This window comes from Bombina bombina, chromosome 4, assembly GCF_027579735.1.
Source record: "Bombina bombina isolate aBomBom1 chromosome 4, aBomBom1.pri, whole genome shotgun sequence".
Lineage (NCBI taxonomy): Eukaryota > Metazoa > Chordata > Amphibia > Anura > Bombinatoridae > Bombina > Bombina bombina.
In genome coordinates this window covers 410,142,353-410,163,209 of record NC_069502.1, presented here as the reverse complement: position 1 = coordinate 410,163,209, position 20,857 = coordinate 410,142,353, and the positions used below count along the sequence as shown (strand labels likewise).

The 20,857-nt window shown below is 39.3% G+C and overlaps 1 protein-coding gene across 1 annotated transcript in view; it reads right to left on the bottom strand.

Moving 5' to 3' along the window:
• The window catches only part of ATP13A3 (ATPase 13A3), a gene marked incomplete in the record, with an annotated part of 582,093 nt that overhangs the window by 305,572 nt on the left and 255,664 nt on the right, over positions 1-20,857 (bottom strand). Inside the window, 2 exon segments of the mRNA XM_053710208.1 lie at positions 7,591-7,741; positions 9,855-9,916. Coding sequence (XP_053566183.1) covers positions 7,591-7,741; positions 9,855-9,916 — 213 coding nt within the window.

Sequence of the window (20,857 nt, the reverse complement as noted above, 5' to 3'; positions counted from 1 at the left end):
GGCCTCATGGACTCTTGCTAATATGAAAGAAATGAATTTATCAGGTAAGTTCTTACATAAATTATGTTTTCTTTCATGTAATTAGCAAGAGTCCATGAGCTAGTGACGTATGGGATAATGACTACCCAAGAAGTGGCTCTTTCCACACAAGAGTCACTAGAGAGGGAGGGATAAAATAAAGACAGCCAATTCCTGCTGAAAATAATCCACACCCAAAATAAAGTTTAATGAAAAACATAAGCAGAAGATTCAAACTGAAACCGCTGCCTGAAGTACTTTTCTACCAAAAACTGCTTCAGAAGAAGAAAATACATCAAAATGGTAGAATTTAGTAAAAGTATGCAAAGAGGACCAAGTCGCTGCTTTGCAGATCTGGTCAACCGAAGCTTCATTCCTAAACGCCCAGGAAGTAGAAACTGACCTAGTAGAATGAGCTGTAATTCTCTGAGGCGGAGTTTTACCCGACTCAACATAGGCAAGATGAATTAAAGATTTCAACCAAGATGCCAAAGAAATGGCAGAAGCTTTCTGGCCTTTTCTAGAACCGGAAAAAATAACAAATAGACTAGAAGTCTTACGAAAAGATTTCGTAGCTTCAACATAATATTTCAAAGCTCTAACAACATCCAAAGAATGCAACGATTTCTCCTTAGAATTCTTAGGATTAGGACATAATGAAGGAACCACAATTTCTCAACTAATGTTGTTGGAATTCACAACTTTAGGTAAAAATTCAAAAGAAGTTCGCAACACCGCCTTATCCTGATGAAAAATCAGAAAAGGAGACTCACAAGAAAGAGCAGATAATTCAGAAACTCTTCTGGCAGAAGAGATGGCCAAAAGGAACAAAAAACTTTCCAAGAAAGTAATTTAATATCCAATGAATGCATAGGTTCAAACGGAGGAGCTTGAAGAGCCCCCAGAACCAAATTCAAACTCCAAGGAGGAGAAATTGACTTAATGACAGGCTTTATACGAACCAAAGCTTGTACAAAACAATGAATATCAGGAAGAATAGCAATCTTTCCGTGAAAAAGAACAGAAAGAGCAAAGATTTGACCTTTCAAGGAACTTGCGGACAAACCCTTATCTAAACCATCCTGAAGAATACTGTAATATTCTCGGTATTCTAAAAGAATGCCAAGAAAAATGATGAGAAAGACACCAAAAAATATAAGTCTTCCAGACTCTATAATATATCTCTCTGGATACAGATGTACGAGCCTGTAACATAGTATTAATCACAGAGTCAGAGAAACCTCTTTGACCAAGAATCAAGCGTTCAATCGCCATACCTTTAAATTTAAGGATTTCAGATCCTGATGGAAAAAAAGGACCTTGAGACAAAAGGTCTGGTCTTAACGGAAGAGTCCACGGTTGGCAAGAGGCCATCCGGACAAGATCCGCATACCAAAACCTGTAAGGCCATGCCGGAGCTACCAGCAGAACAAACGAGCATTCCTTCAGAATCTTGGAGGTTACTCTTGGAAGAAGAACTAGAGGCGGAAAGATATAGGGAGGATGATACTTCCAAGGAAGTGATAATGCATCCACTGCCTCCGCCTGAGGATCCCGGGATCTGGACAGATACCTGGGAAGTTTCTTGTTTAGATGAGAAGCCATCAGATCTATTTCTGGAAGTTCCTACATTTGAACAATCTGAAGAAATACCTCTGGGTGAAGAGACCATTCGCCCGGATGCAACGTTTGATGACTGAGATAATCCGCTTTCCAATTGTCCATACCTGGGATATGAACCGCAGAGATTAGACAGGAGCTGGATTCCGCCCAAACCAAAATTCGAGATACTTCTTTCATAGCCAGAGGACTGTGAGTCCCTCCTTGATGATTGATGTATGCCACAGTTGTGACATTGTCTATCTGAAAACAAATGAACAACTCTCTCTTCAGAAGAGGCCAAGACTGAAGAGCTCTGAAAAATTGCACGGAGTTCCAAAATATTGATCGGAAATCTCACCTCCTGAGATTCCCAAACCCCTTGTGCCGTCAGATACCCCCACACAGCTCCCCAACCTGTAAGACTTGCATCTGTTGAGATTATAGTCCAGGTCGGAAGAACAAAGAAGCCCCCTGAACTAAACGATGGTGATCTGTCCACCATGTCAGAGAGTGTTGTAAAATCGGTTTAAAGATATTAATTGAGATATCTTTGAGTAATCCCTGCACCATTGGTTCAGCATACAGAGCTGAAGAGGTCGCATGTGAAAACGAGCAAAGGAGATCGCATCTGATGCGGCAGTCCTAAGACCCAACATTTCCATGCATAAGGCTACCAAAGGGAATGATTGTGACTGAAGGTTTTGACAAGCTGATATCAATGTTAAACTTCTCTTGTCTGACAAGGACAGAGTCATAGACACTGAATTTATCTAGAAACCTAAAAAGGTTACCCTTGTCTGAGGAATCAATGAACTGATTGGTAAATTGATCCTCCAACCATGAACTTGAAGAAACAACACAAGTCGATTCGTATGAGATTCTTCGAAAATGAGAAGACTGAGCAAATACCAAGATATCGTCCAAATAAGGAAATACCAAAACCCTATTCTCTGATTACAGAAAGAAGGGCACCGAGAACCTTTGAAAAAAATTCTTGGAACTGAGGCTAAGCCAAACGGTAGAGCCACAAAACTGGTAATGCTTGTCTAAAAAGAGAATCTCAGACACTAAAAGTGATCTGGATGAATCGGAATATGCAGATACACATCCTGTAAATCTATTGTAGACATATAATGCCCTTGCTAAACAAAAGGCAGGATAGTCCTACAGTAACCATCTTGAATGTTGGTATCCTAACATAATGATTCAATAATGATAGATCCGGAACTGGTCTGAAGGAATTGACCTTCTTTGGTACAATGAAGAGATAAAATAAGACCCCAGCCCCTGTTCCAGAACTGGAACTGGCATAAATACTCCAGCCAACTCTAGATCTGAAACACATTTCAGAAATGCTGAGCCTTTGCTGTGTTAACTGGGACACGGGAAAGAAAAGAATCTCTTAGCAGGAGGCCTTAACTTGAAGCCAATTCTGTACCTTTCTGAAACAATGTTTCTGAAACCAGAGATTAAGAACGGAATTGATCCAAATTTCTTTGAAGAAAACGTAATCTGCCCCATACCAGCTGAGCTGGAATAAGGGCCGCACCTTCATAGGTACTTAGGAGCTGGCTATAGGTTTCTATAAGGCTTGGATACATTCCAAACTGGAAATAGTTTCCAAACTGATACCGCTCCTGAGGATGAAGGATCAGGCTTTTGTTCCTTGTGAGGAAAGGAACGAAAATGATTATTTACCCTGGAAAGAAAGGGAAAGCAAAGTTGACTTAGAAGACATGTCAGCATTCCAAGTTTAATCCATAAAGCTATTCTAGCTAAAATAGCTAGAGACATATACCTGACATCAACTCTAATGATATCAAAAGATGGTATCACCAATAAAATTATTAGCATGTTATAGAATAAAAATAATGCTATAAAATTATGATCTGTTACTTGTTGCGCTAAAGCTTCTAACCAAAAAGTTGAAGCTGCAGCAACATCCGCTAAAAATATAGCAGGTCTAAGAAGATTACCTGAACATAAGTAAGCTTTTCTTAGAAAGGAATCAATTTTCCTATCTAAAGGATCCTTAAATGAAGTACTATCTGCCGTAGGAATAGTAGTACATTAGCAGGAGTAGAGACAGCCCCATAACCTTAGGGATTTTTGTCCCAAAAAAACTCTAATCTGTCAGATGGCACAGGATATAATTTGCTTAAACGTCTAGAAGGAGTAAATAAATTACCCAAATTATTCCATTCCCTGGAAATTACTTCAGAAATAGCATCAGGGAGATAAAACACTTCTGGAATAACTACAGGAGATTTAAAAACCTTATTTAAACGTTTACATTTAGTATCAAGAGGACCAGAATCCTCTATTTCTAATGCAAATAACACTTCTTTAAGTAAAGAACGAATAAATTCCATCTTGAACAAATACAAAGATTTATCAGCATCAACCTCTGAGACAGAAACCTCAGAACCAGAAGAACCATTATCAGTATCAGAATGATGATGTTCATTTAAAAATTCATCTGAAAAAAAGAGAAGTTTTAAAAGACTTTTATGTATACTAGAAGGAAAAATAACAGACATAGCCTTCTTAATGGATTTAAAAAATAAAATCTCTTATGTTATCAGGAACACTCTGAAAATTAGATGTTGACGGAACAGCAACAGGTAATGTAACAGTACTAAAGGAAATTTTATCTGCATTAATAAGTTTGACATGACATGCAATACAAATAACAGCTGGAGAAACAGATACCAAAAGTTTATAGCAGATACACTTAGCTTGGTAGCTCCAGCATTGTGCAGTGATTTTCCTGAAGTATCTTCTGACTCAGTTGCAACGTGGAACATCTTGCAATATGTAAAAGAAAAAAACAACATATAAAGCAAAATTGATCAAATTCCTTAAATGACAGTTTCAGGAATGGGAAAAAATGCCAAAGAACAAGCTTCTAGCAACCAGAAGCAATAAAAAATGAGACTTAAATAATGTGGAGACAAAAGTGACGCCCATATTTTTTCGCGCCAAATAAGACGCCCACATTATTTGGCGCCTAAATGCTTTTTGGCGCCAAAAATGACGCCACATCCGGAACGCCGACATCTTTGGCGCAAAATAACGTCAAAGAATGACGCAACTTCCGGCGACACGTATGACGCCGGAAACGGAAATAGAATTTTTGCGCCAAAAAAGTCCGCGCCAAGAATGACGCAATAAAATGAAGCATTTTCAGCCCCCGCGAGCCTAACAGCCCACAGGGAAAAAGTCAAATTTTAAGGTAAAAAATGTTAAATTAAAATGCATTATCCCAAATATGAAACTGACTGTCTGAAAAATAAGGAAAGTTGAACATTCTGAGTCAAGGCAAATAAATGTTTGAATACATATATTTAGAACTTTATAAACAAAGTGCCCAACCATAGCTAGGAGTGTCACAGAAAATAAGACTTACTTACCCCAGGACACTCATCTACATATAGCAGATAGCCAAACCAGTACTGAAACGAGAATCAGCAGAGGTAATGGTATATATAAGAGTATATCGTCGATCTGAAAAGGGAGGTAAGAGATGAATCTCTACGACCGATAACAGAGAACCTATGAAATAGACCCCTTAGAAGGAGATCACTGCATTCAAATAGGCAATACTCTCCTCACATCCCTCTGACATTCACTGCACGCTGAGAGGAAAACCGGGCTCCAACTTGCTGCGGAGCGCATATCAACGTAGAATCTAGCACAAACTTACTTCACCACCTCCATCGGAGGCAAAGTTTGTAAAACTGAATTGTGGGTGTGGTGAGGGGTGTATTTATAGGCATTTTAAGGTTTGGGAAACTTTGCCCCTCCTGGTAGGAATGTATATCCCATACGTCACTAGCTCATGGACTCTTGCTAATTACATGAAAGAAACTTTCATCAATACTCTCACTCTCACTTAAAACTCCAGTCCTTTCTCGAAGGGAACATACCAATACAGAACTATCCAAATCTTCTGACACTTCTCTGCCACCTCTAATAGTGACGAAACGCAAAGAATGACTGGGGGATAGCGGAAGTGGGAGGGAGGGATATTTAAGCCTTTGGCTGGGGTGTCTTTGCCTCCTCCTGGTGGCCAGGTGTTGTATTTCCCAACAGTAAGGAATGAAGTTGTGGACTCTCCCTGCCTTATGGAAGAAAGAGAGAAACCAAGACAGAACATATTTTTATTTTGTATATCTAGTGACACCGGCGTCACCAGAGTACTAATAAGAGGCGCCTAGGATAAATATGGTGCAATATAAGATCCTAAATATAATACAGTTGGGAAAAAAAGAAGAAAAAAAAAACTGTGAATGGTGATAGAATTGGTAAAGCAAGATAAACAGCAAATATTTTGGGTAACAATATTAAAATCCTAGAAGATAAATGCAAAATTAGTAGGAAAGGAATATGAGAAAATAATATCAATGTTAAGAGTCTATGTTCATCCAGTATATATGTTTTTTTGCCAGATCCTGCAAAGTCCAATTAATTTTACCCAAAGGTTATATATGAGATGTTAGGCAGTGTTTCAATGATGGTAGGCTGCTCCTCCAGAGTGTTGTGCCAGGAACACAGATGAAGAATCTAGAAGAAAATAGATAGAGGGCGCCACATGGTGCAGATCAAATGAGAGAACAAAACAGCAATATGATCAAAAGAATCCTACTCACAGATTGTGGCGCACAAAAGAGTGCAATAATCGCAGTCCAGAACCGCACGTCGTCCGGTAGACCACAGTGGATGAGTGTCGCTGATGGAGGTCCTCGTCTCACCAGGGAGAGTCCAGGGATGTAGTAGATATTGATCAATGCACCCAAAACTCCAGCAGAGGTCCAGAAGTATACAGGAGAGTACCAAATGAGTGTATTGGGCCAATGCCAATTAAAAAGAAGTATAGTCGGCAGCAAATAAAGAATTCAAAATGTATAAAAATGTAATAACAATTAAAAAAAACACAGCAACGCGTTTCTCAGTGTAACACACTGTTTCATCTGATATAGCCTGATGAAACAGTGTGTTACACTGAGAAACGCGTTGCTGTGTTTTTTTTAATTGTTATAAAATTTTTATACATTTTGAATTCTCTATTTGATGCCGACTATACTTCTTTTTAATTGGCATTGTCGCAATACACTCATTTGGTACTCTCCTGTATACTTCTGGACCTCTGCTGGAGTTTTGGGTGCATTGATCAATATCTACTACATCCCTGGACTCTCCCTGGTGAGACGAGGACCTCCATCAGCGACACTCATCCACTGTGGTCTACCAGACGACGTGCGGTTCCGGACTGCGATTATTGCACTCTTTTGTGCGCCACAATCTGTGAGTAGGATTCTATTGATCATATTGCTGTTTTGTTCTCTCATTTGATCTGCACCATGTGGCGCCCTCTATCTATTTTCTTCTAGATATTTTTTTTTTATTGACCCTGATCAAATTAAAAAAATATTCACATATGAAAACAAATCTGGTTGTAAGTGACCTCTTTTATATGAGAAAATGGCTCAAATTAGCGCCCACAACTTACTATACCCACTTTGTCAAAATGAATTCATTTCCATGGAACAATTGCAATACAAAATGTACACAGAAGTAACAAACAATAACTCTCACATCTGATTGCAGTTTATGTATGAAAACAAGTGGTACAAACGTGATCCTTAGTGTAAGGAAAGTGTATAGATCTATACACACACCCACACTCTGGACCAAAAATGTTAAACTTAGTTTTGCACACATCAAGGTAGCATAAATAAGTTCATTATATTTTTTATATAGTTTTACCATGTTAATTGAGAATGTCTGTCATTAAAATAGTTCATTTGCTCTCATGCTCTGTTTTATTCTTAAACACCTCTGTCAAGAAGAAAGATCACCGTATGTTCTCTGTTAACATGAAATCTAGATTCATTAAAAATGTTAAAACATACCCTATTTAAGCTGCATATGTAAATACCTATTCTTCATAGGAAACTGCAGACTTACCCATCCTATGGCTTCAAACATTTTTAGGTCAAGCGGATCTCCTGAAAGCACGCCATCAATTTTTGTGAGTGAATGGCAGGTTGCCATGCAGGCTACAAATTGAGACTTTACCAAGCTCTCACTGAAAGCTTTCTCTTCTGGCATAAGGAACCTTCAAGATAACACAGTAATAAATCATCTTCAGCAGATTATCAGACAACCAAAATAGGATAAGAGCTAACAGTTATATGGACTGACCTTACCTATTTACACAGAGTCTATGATTAGCTATTATCTATTGATCAGATACATTGAAGGGCCACTTCAGTCAATATTGAAATACACCAACATGTAAAGTAAGCAAACACAGGAGCGCAACTTCATTAAAGCAATATTTATTACAAAAGCAATATTTATTACAAAAGCAAAATATCAAATAAAATCACTTACATCTAAACAATGTCTAATGCCAGGAAAGATTCCAATGGAATGTATAGCGACATTCAATTTTCGTATGGTGTCTGCTGTTTGAGTGCTGCAGCCAATATTGCTTCACTCTTAAGAAAGTCCAGCTAAGGATCCGGAGGAAACGTGTAGAGTTACAGAGAGATACAGTGTCCTGATTCAGTACCCGTAGTGTATACCACGTGGAGGCGATTCTAAATTGGATTTGCAACACCAGTGATCACTCGAATGGCGGACACAGTAAGAAAATTGAACGCCGCTATACATTCCATTGGAATCTTTCCTGGTTTCAACATATGAGACATTAGACATCTGTTTAGATGTAAGTGATTTTATTTGTGGTTATACTTTTGTAATAAATATTGCTTTAACAAAGTCATGCTTCTGTGTTTGCTTACTTTACATGTTGGAGTTTTAAAAGCCGGGTCGAGGGAAAACTGGCTATATGCAGCAGCACACGTTAATGAAATTGGATCGTTACCGAACAGAGAACTGATTAAACACATATTTATTGGACTACAGTACGATAAAACCATATTTTTGAATACTAAGCAATTGATCATCTTATATAGATACAGTTTTTTTTACTCTTATTATGCTCCTTGCTTGAAACTGCATTGGAGATGCTATATTTAATACTGAAATAATGCTAATGCTCAGAGTTTATTATTTATATGGTAAGAATATTTGAATACTTGAATTGCACTAATAGAATCAGAGTGTGGGTAGCGCTATTGTTCTACATTTTACTTTAGTGTTATTGAAATACACATCAATGCATTCCACTTTTGAATAGAAGCATTTATAAACTATACTTGGATTGACAAAAATGCTTCTAGTAAAAGCTATGTTTTCAGTGTATGCTTTTACTGTGCATGTGCACGTGGAGCATATCTAAATATGTTTCATGTGCCAGCCTTTTAAAACGTGTGTCTGCTCGGGAGAACTTGATGTGACTTCTATCATGTAAATTGAGTTTACCAATACAATACAAGGCACCACCAGCTCCCTGGGCAGACACATTGTTCAAAATACTGGTGCATGAAGCCTATTTACATATGTTTCATGTGCACATGCAGAGTAAAAGTTCTCAAGCCTCTACTAGAAGCATTTTTGCAAGTATATTTCAAAAATGCTTCTATTCAAAAGTGAAATGCCTTGATGCTCATTTCAGTTTTGGCCAGAATGAAAATGTGGGAAAAAAGTCCAAACTCATTTTATTAAAATATTTTTACTTGACCGAGAGAAATCCAATTATAAGTTTAAAATGCTATGTCAGTGATATCATTTAAGGCCAGGGGATACACAGTTCAAGTTTCCTATTCTTAGAGACGACAAACAATGGGGTACAATTCACCATCCTATTGCTTCCTCCTCTTTAAAGTGATGGTAGACTCTCCCCTTTTTAAAATTAGATCTGGACCTGTTAATGATATTTTAAAGTGGGCAGTGGAGCACAAGGTATTTGAATTTCATGGGACAGACATCAGCCAATCACAGACTAGTATATGTATACCCCGTGAGCTTGTGCACATGCTCAATAGGATCTTGTTCCCCAGAAAGTGTACATATAAAAAGACTGCAAAATTTGATAATGGAAGCACTGCCTGGCTGTTGTGTAAGATTTAAAAAGCTAATAAAAAGCACTGAAATAAGAAGAGGCCTGAAGTGGCTTAGAATCGAGCAAACTTAAATGTTATTAATATAACAATGTTAGTTATGCAAAGCTGAGGAATGGGTAGTAAATGTGGTATCTATCTTTTTAAACTATAAAAAAAAACATGTAGACTGTCCCTTTAAAATAACTGTGCAGTACTCACTGTGCATTCTCGACCCTCTGGATTCCCCATAGATCAAGCCCATCTTCAGTAAGGGTACCAGTCTAGAAAAAAAATATTGAGTAGAAAAATAGAAATATGCAACCCTATTAATCAAGTTAGTGGTCTACTTATCAGTAACATTGTGAAAAAAAAATATAGCAGCACACAGTTGTAAGCAAGTAAAATATTAGTGATTCTCAAGCAACAACAAAGTTTTCACAATAAAATTTCCATCATCTTCTTTGTTATTGAAAGTGCTTAGAAATGACAGTTTTTGTGCATATCTGTGCATAAAGTTGAATAAGGCCGTACAAAAATGAATGGTAGATAAAGGTGCATCTCTTCAGCATATGTCAAGTGTGATGTCCTTTTACATGTTAAAATATCGCATGAGTAATCAGAATTAATTATATATCATATGAGTAATCAAAATGAAAGGAAAATTGTAAAAACATAATTTATGTAAGAACTTACCTGATAAATTAATTTCTTTCATAGTGGCAAGAGTCCATGAGCTAGTGACGTATGGGCAATAATAGCCAAGATGTGGAAATCCACAGAGACACTAGAGAGGGAGGGATACAATAATAACAGCTATTTCCGCTGAGAAATTAAATCCAAATAATAATTAAGTTTTCTTAAAAATTTCAAAAAACTCAAATCATAGGCAGTAGAATCAAACGGAGACAGCTGCCTGAAGAACCTTTCTACCAAAGACGGTTTCAGAAAAAGCAAATATATCAAAATGGTAAAATTTAGTAAATGTATGCAAAGAAGACCAAGTTGCTGCTTTGCAAATCTGATCAACTGAAGTTTCATTCTTAAAAGCCTAAGAAGTGGCAACTGATCTAGTAGAATGAGATGTAATTCTCTGAGGCGGAGACTGCCCCGCCTCCAAATAAGCTTTGTGAATCAAAAGTATTAACCAAGATGCCAAAGAAATGGCAGAGGCTTTCTGACCTTTCCTGTAACCAGAGAAAAAAACAAATAGACTAGAAGTCTTTCTGAAATCCTTAGTAGCCTCAACATAGTATTTAAAGCTCTTACCACATCCAAAGAATGTAAAGATATTTCAAGAGAATTCTTAGGATTAGGACACAAAGAAGGAACAACAATTTCCCTATTAATGTTTTTAGAATTCACAACTTTAGGCAAATATTTAAACAAAGGCCGCAAAACAGCTTTATCTTGATGTAAAATCAGATAAGGAGACTCACAAGAGAGAGCCAACAGCTTAGAAACTCTTCTAGCAGAAGAGATAGCCAAAAGAAATAACACTTTTCAAGAAAGTAGTTTAATATCCAAAGAATGCATAGGCTCAAAAGGTGGAGCCTGCAAAATCCTTAAAACCAAATTGAGACTCCAAGGAGGGGAATAGACTAAATAACAGGTTTGATACGAGCCAAAGCCAGAACAAAACAGTGAATATCAGATAGTTTAGCAATCTTTCTATGAAATAAGACAGAAAGAGCAGATATTTGTCCCTTCAAAGTATTTGCAGACAAACCCTTATCCAAACCATCCTGAGTAAACTGTAAAATTTGGAAATATAGGTTTTCCAAACCCGATAATAAATCTTCCATGAAACAGACTTACGAGCCTGTAACATAGTGCTAATCACAGAGTCAGAGAAACCTCTATAACTAAGCACTAAGCGTTCAATTTCCATACCTTCAAATTTAGAGATTTGAGATTCTAATGGAAAAACGCCCCTTGAGAAAGGAGTTCTGGTCTTAAAGGAAGTAGCCACGGTTGGCAACTGGACATCCGGACAAGATCCGCATACCAAAACCTGTGTGGCCATGCTGGTGCTATCAGAAGCACATGAAATTGTTCCATTATGATGATCTTGGAGATCACCCTTGGAAGAAGAACTAGAGGCAACAAAATGTAAGCAGGTTGGTAAAACCAAGGAACTGCTAAAGCATCTATCTCCGCCTGAGGATCCTTGGACCTGGAAAGGTATCTGGAAAGTTTCTTGTTCAAACGGGAGGCCATCAGATCTATTTCTGGAAGACCCCACATTTGCATAATCTGATGAAACACATCTGGATGGAAAGACCACTCCCCTGAATGCAAAGTCTGACGACTGAGATAATCCGCTTCCCAATTGTCTACACCTGGGATATGAATCGCAGAAATTAGACAAGAGTTGGACTCCGCCCAAGAAAGTATCCGAGATACTTCATTCATTGCTAAAGAGCTATGAGTGCCTCCTTGATGATTGACATAAGCCACTGTAGTGATATTGTCTGTCTGAAAATTAATGAAAAGTTCTCTCTTTAATAGAGGCCAAGCCTGAAGGGCTCTGAAAATAGCACGGAGTTCTAAAATATTTATTGGTAACCTCGCCTCTTGAGGTTTCTAAACCCCTTGTGCTGTCAGAGACCCCCAGACAGCTCCCCAACCTATAAGACTTGCATCTGTTGTGATCACAGTCCAGGAAGGACGAACAAATGAAGCCCCTCGAACAATACAGTGATGGTCCAACCACTAAGACAGAGAGAGTTGAATGTTGGGATTTAAGTATATCAGCTGTGATATCCGAGTATAATCTCTGCACCATTGATTCAGCATACAAAGCTGCAGAGGTCTCATTTGAAAATGAGCAAAGGGGATCGCGTCCGATGCTGCAATCATAAGACCTAAAACTTCCATGCACATAACCACTCAAGGGAATGATTTAGACTGAAGGTTTAGACAAGCTAAAACAGAATTTATGCTTACCTGATAAATTACTTTCTCCAACGGTGTGTCCGGTCCACGGCGTCATCCTTACTTGTGGGATATTCTCTTCCCCAACAGGAAATGGCAAAGAGCCCAGCAAAGCTGGTCATATGATCCCTCCTAGGCTCCGCCCACCCCAGTCATTCGACCGACGTACAGGAGGAAATATGCATAGGAGAAACCATATGATACCGTGGTGACTGTAGTTAGAGAAAATAATTCATCAGACCTGATTAAAAAAACCAGGGCGGGCCGTGGACCGGACACACCGTTGGAGAAAGTAATTTATCAGGTAAGCATAAATTCTGTTTTCTCCAACATAGGTGTGTCCGGTCCACGGCGTCATCCTTACTTGTGGGAACCAATACCAAAGCTTTAGGACACGGATGAAGGGAGGGAGCAAATCAGGTCCCCTAAATGGAAGGCACCACGGCTTGCAAAACCTTTCTCCCAAAAATAGCCTCTGAAGAAGCAAAAGTATCAAATTTGTAAAATTTGGCAAAAGTGTGCAGTGAAGACCAAGTCGCTGCCTTACATATCTGGTCAACAGAAGCCTCGTTCTTGAAGGCCCATGTGGAAGCCACAGCCCTAGTGGAGTGAGCTGTGATTCTTTCAGGAGGCTGCCGTCCGGCAGTCTCATAAGCCAAACGGATAATGCTTTTAAGCCAAAAAGAAAGAGAGGTAGAAGTTGCTTTTTGACCTCTCCTTTTACCAGAATAAACAACAAACAAAGAAGAAGCTTGTCTGAAATCTTTAGTGGCCTCTAAATAGAATTTTAGAGCACGGACTACGTCCAAATTGTGTAACAAACGTTCCTTCTTTGAAACTGGATTCGGGCACAAAGAAGGTACAACTATCTCCTGGTTAATATTCTTGTTGGAAACAACTTTCGGAAGAAAACCAGGCTTAGTACGCAAAACCACCTTATCTGCATGGAACACCAGATAGGGCGGAGAACACTGCAGAGCAGATAACTCAGAAACTCTTCTAGCAGAAGAAATTGCAACCAAAAACAAAACTTTCCAAGATAATAACTTAATATCTACGGAATGTAAGGGTTCAAACGGAACCCCTTGAAGAACTGAAAGAACTAGATTATGACTCCAGGGAGGAGTCAAAGGTCTGTAAACAGGCTTGATTCTAACCAGAGCCTGAACAAACGCTTGAACGTCTGGCACAGCTGCCAGCCTTTTGTGAAGTAAAACAGATAACGCAGAAATCTGTCCCTTCAGAGAACTTGCAGATAATCCCTTCTCCAAACCCTCTTGTAGAAAGGATAAAATCCTAGGAATTTTTATCTTGTTCCATGGGAATCCTTTAGATTCACACCAACAGATATATTTTTTCCATATCTTATGGTAAATTTTTCTAGTCACAGGCTTTCTAGCCTGAATCAGAGTATCTATTACAGAATCTGAAAACCCACGCTTTGATAAAATCAAGCGTTCAATCTCCAAGCAGTCAGTTGGAGAGAAACCAGATTCGGATGTTCGAATGGACCTTGAACAAGAAGGTCCTGTCTCAAAGGTAGCTTCCATGGTGAAGCCGATGACATATTCACCAGGTCTGCATACCAAGTCCTGCGTGGCCACGCAGGAGCTATCAAGATCACCGAAGCCCTCTCCTGGTTGATCCTGGCTACCAGCCTGGGAATGAGAGGAAACGGTGGGAAAACATAAGCTAGGTTGAAGGTCCAAGGTGCTACTAGTGCATCTACTAGAGTCGCCTTGGGATCCCTGGATCTGGACCCGTAACAAGGAACCTTGAAGTTCTGACGAGACGCCATCAGATCCATGTCTGGAATGCCCCATAATTGAGTTATTTGGGCAAAGATTTCCGGGTGGAGTTCCCACTCCCCCGGATGGAATGTCTGACGACTCAGAAAATCCGCTTCCCAATTTTCCACTCCTGGGATGTGGATTGCAGACAAGTGGCAGGAGTGATCCTCCGCCCATTGAATTATCTTGGTCACTTCCTCCATCGCCAGGGAACTCCTTGTTCCCCCCTGATGGTTGATATATGCAACTGTCGTCATGTTGTCTGATTGAAACCTTATGAATTTGGCCTTTGCTAGATGAGGCCAAGCTTTGAGAGCATTGAATATCGCTCTCAGTTATAGAATGTTTATCGGGAGAAGAGATTCTTCCCGAGACCATAGACCCTGAGCTTTCAGGGGTTCCCAGACCGCGCCCCAGCCCACCAGACTGTAGTCGGTCGTGACAATGACCCACTCTGGTCTGCGGAAGCTCATTCCCTGTGACAGGTTGTCCAGGATTAGCCACCAACGGAGTGAATCTCTGGTCCTTTGATCTACTTGAATCGTCGGAGACAAGTCTGTATAATCCCCATTCCACTATCTGAGCATGCACAGTTGTAATGGTCTTAGATGAATTCGTGCAAAAGGAACTATGTCCATTGCTGCAACCATCAATCCTATTACTTCCATGCACTGCGCTATGGAAGGACGAAGAACAGAATGAAGAACTTGACAAGAGCTTAGAAGTTTTGATTTTCTAACCTCTGTCAGAAAAATCCTCATTTCTAAGGAGTCTATTATTGTTCCCAAGAAGGGAACTCTTGTTGACGGGGAAAGAGAACTTTTTTCTATGTTCACTTTCCATCCGTGAGATCTGAGAAAGGCTAGGACGATGTCCGTATGAGCCTTTGCTTTTGACAGAGACGACGCTTGAATCAGGATGTCGTCCAAGTACGGTACTACTGCAATGCCCCTTGGTCTTAGAACCGCTAGAAGGGACCCTAGTACCTTTGTGAAAATTCTCGGAGCAGTGGCTAATCCGAATGGAAGTGCCACAAACTGGTAATGCTTGTCCAGAAAAGCGAACCTTAGGAACTGATGATGTTCCTTGTGGATAGGAATATGGAGGTACGCATCCTTTAAATCCACCGTGGTCATAAATTGACCTTCCTGGATGGTAGGAAGGATCGTTCGAATGGTTTCCATTTTGAACGATGGAACACTGAGAAATTTGTTTAGGATCTTGAGATCTAGAATTGGTCTGAATGTTCCCTCTTTTTTGGGAACTATGAACAGGTTGGAGTAAAACCCCATCCCTTGTTCTCTTATTGGAACTGGATGAATTACTCCCATCTTTAACAGGTCTTCTACACAATGTAAGAATGCCTGTCTTTTTATTTGGTTTGAAGATAATTGAGACCTGTGGAACCTTCCCCTTGGGGGTAGTTCCTTGAATTCCAGGAGATAACCTTGAGAAACTATTTCTAGTGCCCAAGGATCCTGAACATCTCTTGCCCAGGCCTGAGCAAAGAGAGAAAGTCTGCCCCCCACCAGATCCGGTCCCAGATCGGGGGCCATCCCTTCATGCTGTTTTGGTAGCAGTGGTAGGCTTCTTGGCCTGCTTACCCTTGTTCCAGCCTTGCATCGGTCTCCAGGCTGGTTTGGGTTGAGAAGTATTACCCTCTTGCTTAGAGGATGTAGAAGTAGAGGCTGGTCCGTTTCTGCGAAAGGGACGAAAATTAGGCTTATTTCTAGCCTTAAAAGACCTATCCTGAGGAAGGGCGTGGCCCTTTCCTCCGGTGATGTCTGAAATAATCTCTTTCAAATCAGGACCAAACAGTGTTTTGCCCTTGAAAGGGATGTTAAGCAATTTTGTCTTGGAAGACACATCCGCTGACCAAGACTTTAGCCAGAGCGCTCTGCGCGCCACGATAGCAAACCCTGAATTTTTCGCCGCTAATCTCGCTAATTGCAAAGCGGCATCTAGAATAAAAGAGTTAGCCAATTTAAGTGCATGAACTCTGTCCATAACCTCCTCATACGAAGATTCTTTATTGAGCGACTTTTCTAGTTCTTCGAACCAGAAACACGCTGCCGTAGTGACAGGAACAATGCATGAAATTGGTTGAAGAAGGTAACCTTGCTGAACAAACATTTTTTTAAGCAAACCCTCTCATTTTTTATCCATAGGATCTTTAAAAGCACAACTATCTTCTATGGGAATAGTAGTGCGTTTGTTTAGAGTAGAGACCGCCCCCTCGACCTTAGGGACTGTCTGCCATAAGTCCTTTCTGGGGTCGACTATAGGAAATAATTTCTTAAATATAGGGGGAGGAACAAAAGGTATGCCGGGCCTTTCCCATTCCTTGTTTACTATGTCCGCCACCCGCTTGGGTATAGGAAAAACATCGGAGGGCACCGGAACCTCTAGGAACTTGTCCATCTTACATAATTTCTCTGGAATGACCAAATTGTCACAATCATCCAGAGTAGATAATACCTCCTTAAGCAGTGCGCGGAGATGTTCTAATTTAAATTTAAATGTTACAACATCAGGTTCAGCTTGTTGAGAAATTTTTCCTGAATCTGAAATTTCTCCCTCAGACAAAACCTCCCTCCTGGCCCCTTCAGATTGGTGTGAGGGTATGTCAGAAACGTTATCATCAGCGTCCTCTTGCTCTTCAGTGTTTAAAACAGAGCAATCGCGCTTTCTTTGATAAGTAGGCATTTTAGATAAAATATTTGCAATAGAATTATCCATAACAGCCGTTAATTGTTGCATAGTAATAAGTATTGGCGCACTAGATGTACTAGGGGCCTCTTGTGTGGGCAAAACTGGTGTAGACACAGAAGGGGGTGATGCAGTACCATGCTTACTCCCCTCATCTGAAGAATCATCTTGGGCACTATTATTATCTGTGGCATCATTGTCCCTACTTTGTTTGGACACCATGTCACAATTATCACATATATTTAAATGGGGAGACACATTGGCTTTCATACATATAGAACATCGTTTATCTGATGGTTCAGACATGTTAAACAGGCTTAAACTTGTCAACAAAGCACAAAAAACGTTTTAAAATAAAACCGTTACTGTCACTTTAAATTTTAAACAGAACACACTTTATTACTGAATATGCGAAAAAGTATGAAGCAATTGTTCAAAATTCACCAAAATTCCACCACAGTGTCTTAAAGCCTTAAAAATATTGCACACCAAATTTGAAAGCTTTAACCCTTAAAATAACGGAACCGGAGCCGTTTTTACATTTAACCCCTATACAGTCCCAGGAATCTGCTTTGCTGAGACCCAACCAAGCCTTCTATAAGCTTTTTCAGTGGATCTTAGCTCCTCACACATGCATCTGCATGCCTTGCCTTCCAAAAACAACTGCGCATTAGTGGCGCGAAAATGAGGCTCTGCCTATGACTAGAGAAGGCCCCCATCTGAAAAAGGTGTCCATACAGTGCCTGCCGTTTTTTAACAACAATCCCCAAGATTATAATAACTATAAAGAGCTATAATCTGTCAAATATGCTTAGCAAAGTAATCATTTTAGCCCAGAAAAATGTCTACCAGTTTTTTAAGCCCTTATAAAGCCTTTATTCTTTTACTTAATCTAAGAAAATGGCTTACCGGTCCCCATAGGGAAAAAGACAGCCTTCCAGCATTACCAAGTCGTGTTAGAAATGTGGCCAGTCATACCTCAGGCAGAAAAGTCTGCCAACTGCTTCCCCCAACTGAAGTTACTTCATCTCAACAGTCCTGTGTGGAAACAGCAATCGATTTTAGTAACGTTTGCTAAAATCATCTTCCTCTTACAAACAGAAATCTTCTTCTCTTTTCTGTTTCAGAGTAAATAGTACATACCAGCACTATTTTAAAATAACAAACACTTGATTGAAGAATAAAAACTACATTTAAACACCAAAAAACTCTTAGCCATCTCCGTGGAGATGTTGCCTGTGCAACGGCAAAGAGAATGACTGGGGTAGGCGGAGCCTAGGAGGGATCATATGACCAGCTTTGCTGGGCTCTTTGCCATTTCCTGTTGGGGAAGAGAATATCCCACAAGTAAGGATGACGCCGTGGACCGGACACACCTATGTTGGAGAAAACCAATTTCATTCATCTCTTGTCTGTTAAAGACAGAGTCATGGACACTGAATCTATCTGGAGACCTAAAAAGGTGACCCTTGTTTGAGGAATCAAGAAAGTCTTTTGTAAATTGATCCTCCAACCATGCCTTTGAAGAAACCACACTAGTTATTTTGTGTGAGATTCCGCTAAATAAAAAGACTGAGCTAGTACCAAGATATCGTCCAAATAAGGAAACACTGCAATACACTGCTCTCTGATTACAGATAGAAGGGCACCAAGAACCTTCGAAAAGATTCTTGGAGCTGTAGCTAGGCCAAATGGAAGAGCGACAAATTGTTAATGCTTGTCTAGAAAAGAGAATCTCAGAAATCGATAGTGGTCTGGATGAATTGGAATGTGAAGATAAGCATCCCGTAAGTCTATTGTGGACATAAAATGCCCTTGCTGAACAAAAGGCAGAATAGTCCTTATAGTCACCATCTTGAAAGTTAGGACACTTACAAAATGATTAAAAAACTTCGGATCCAGAACTGGTCTGAAAGAATTATCTTTTTTTCGAACAATGAATAGATTTGAATAGAAACCCAAACCCTGTTCCTGGAGAGGAACTGGGACAATCACCCCTGAAAGCTCTAGGTCTGAAACACATTTCAAAAAAGCCTGAGCCTTCACAGGATTTGTTGGAATATGAGAAAGAAAGAATCTTCCCATGGGAGGTCTTATTCTGAAACCTATTCAATACCCTTGAGACACAATATTCTGAATCCACTTTTTCTGAACAGAATCTGTCCAAATGTCCTGAAATAATTTCAATCTGCCCCCCACCAGCTGAACTTGATTGAGGACTGTACCTTCATGCAGACTTGGGGGCTGGATTAGGTTTTTTATCAGGCTTGGTTTAACTCCAATTTGAAAATGGCCTCCAATTAGAACCAGGTGCCTTAGGGGAAGGAGGGGTTTATTGTTCTCTATTCTGACGAAAGCAACAAAAACGATTAGGAACCTTAAATTTACCCTTAGCCTTTTTATCTTGGGATAGAAAAACTCCCTTCCCCTCAATGATAGTGGAAACAATAGAATCAATTTTAAAAACCAAACAAATTCTTACCCTGGAAAGATAGAGATATTAATCTAGATTTAGACACCATGTCAGCATTCCAAGATTTAAGCCATAAAGCTCTTCTGGCTAAAATAGCTAAAGACATAGATTTAACCTTGATCTTAATAATGTCAAATATATCATCACAAATGAAATGATTATCATGTTAAAGCAAAAGAACAATGCTAGACAAATCAGAATATTCTGACAAGCTAAACTGTCCAAACAAAAAGTTGAAGCAGCCGCCACATCAGCCATAGAAATGTCAGGTCGAAGAATATAGCCAGAATGTAAATAAGGTTTCCTGAGATAAGATTCAATCTTCCTGTCTAAAGGATCCTTAAAAAAAGTACTATCTTCCATAGGGATAGTAGTACGTTTGGCAAAAATAGAAATAGCCCAATTAACTTTAGGGACTTTTTCCCAAAACTGGCTTTGTTAACAAGAGGACTAGACTCTTCAATACCCAAAGTAACCAAAATTTTCTTCAATAAAGAACGAAAATATTAAATCTTAAACAGATAGGAAGATTTGTCAATTTCAGTGTCTGATTCAGGATCCTCTGAACCAGAGAGATCCTCATCAGCAGAGGATACTTCAGTATGCTGTCGGTCAAAACAAGTTTCATCAGAATTATGAGAAGCTTTAAAAGACCTTTTACGTTTTTTTGAAGGCATAGTCTTTTCTATAGCTGCAGCAATATAATTCTTTAAATCTGCAGGAATATCAGGTACATTAGACGTTGAAGGAACAACAGACAATGTATTTGTACTAATAGAAACATTATCAGCATCCAACAGCTTATCATGACAAATGCCACATAATTGAGCTGAAGAAATAACATCAGCTTGTTTACAACAAACACACTTAGCTTTGGTAGAACTGTGTTCAGGCATCATGGTTCCTACAGTAACATCAGAGGCAGGATCAGTCTGAGACATCTTGCAAAATGTAAAAAGAATTTTTTTTAAATTTAAACAAAATTTCCATTTTCCTCATATAGCAGTAATGGGAAAAATGCTTATGCTGAAAAAATATGCAAAAAGGAAAGCATCATAGCTCTCTATAATATAAAGAGAGCAAGAAGCATTAAAAGAAAAGGGGTAATATAACAAAAAAATTACGTCAACAAAGACGCAGGAAATTACGAGACTTGCGTCACCAGAGGCGCAACTTCGCACCAAAAAAAATTTGCACCAATAATGACGCAATAAAAAACTGCATTTTGCGTCCTTGCAAGCCTAGTTTGCCCGTGAAAATTTTTGGAAAACAAAGTCAAATTAAAGGAACTGAAACCCAGGTAAGAAAAAAATAAT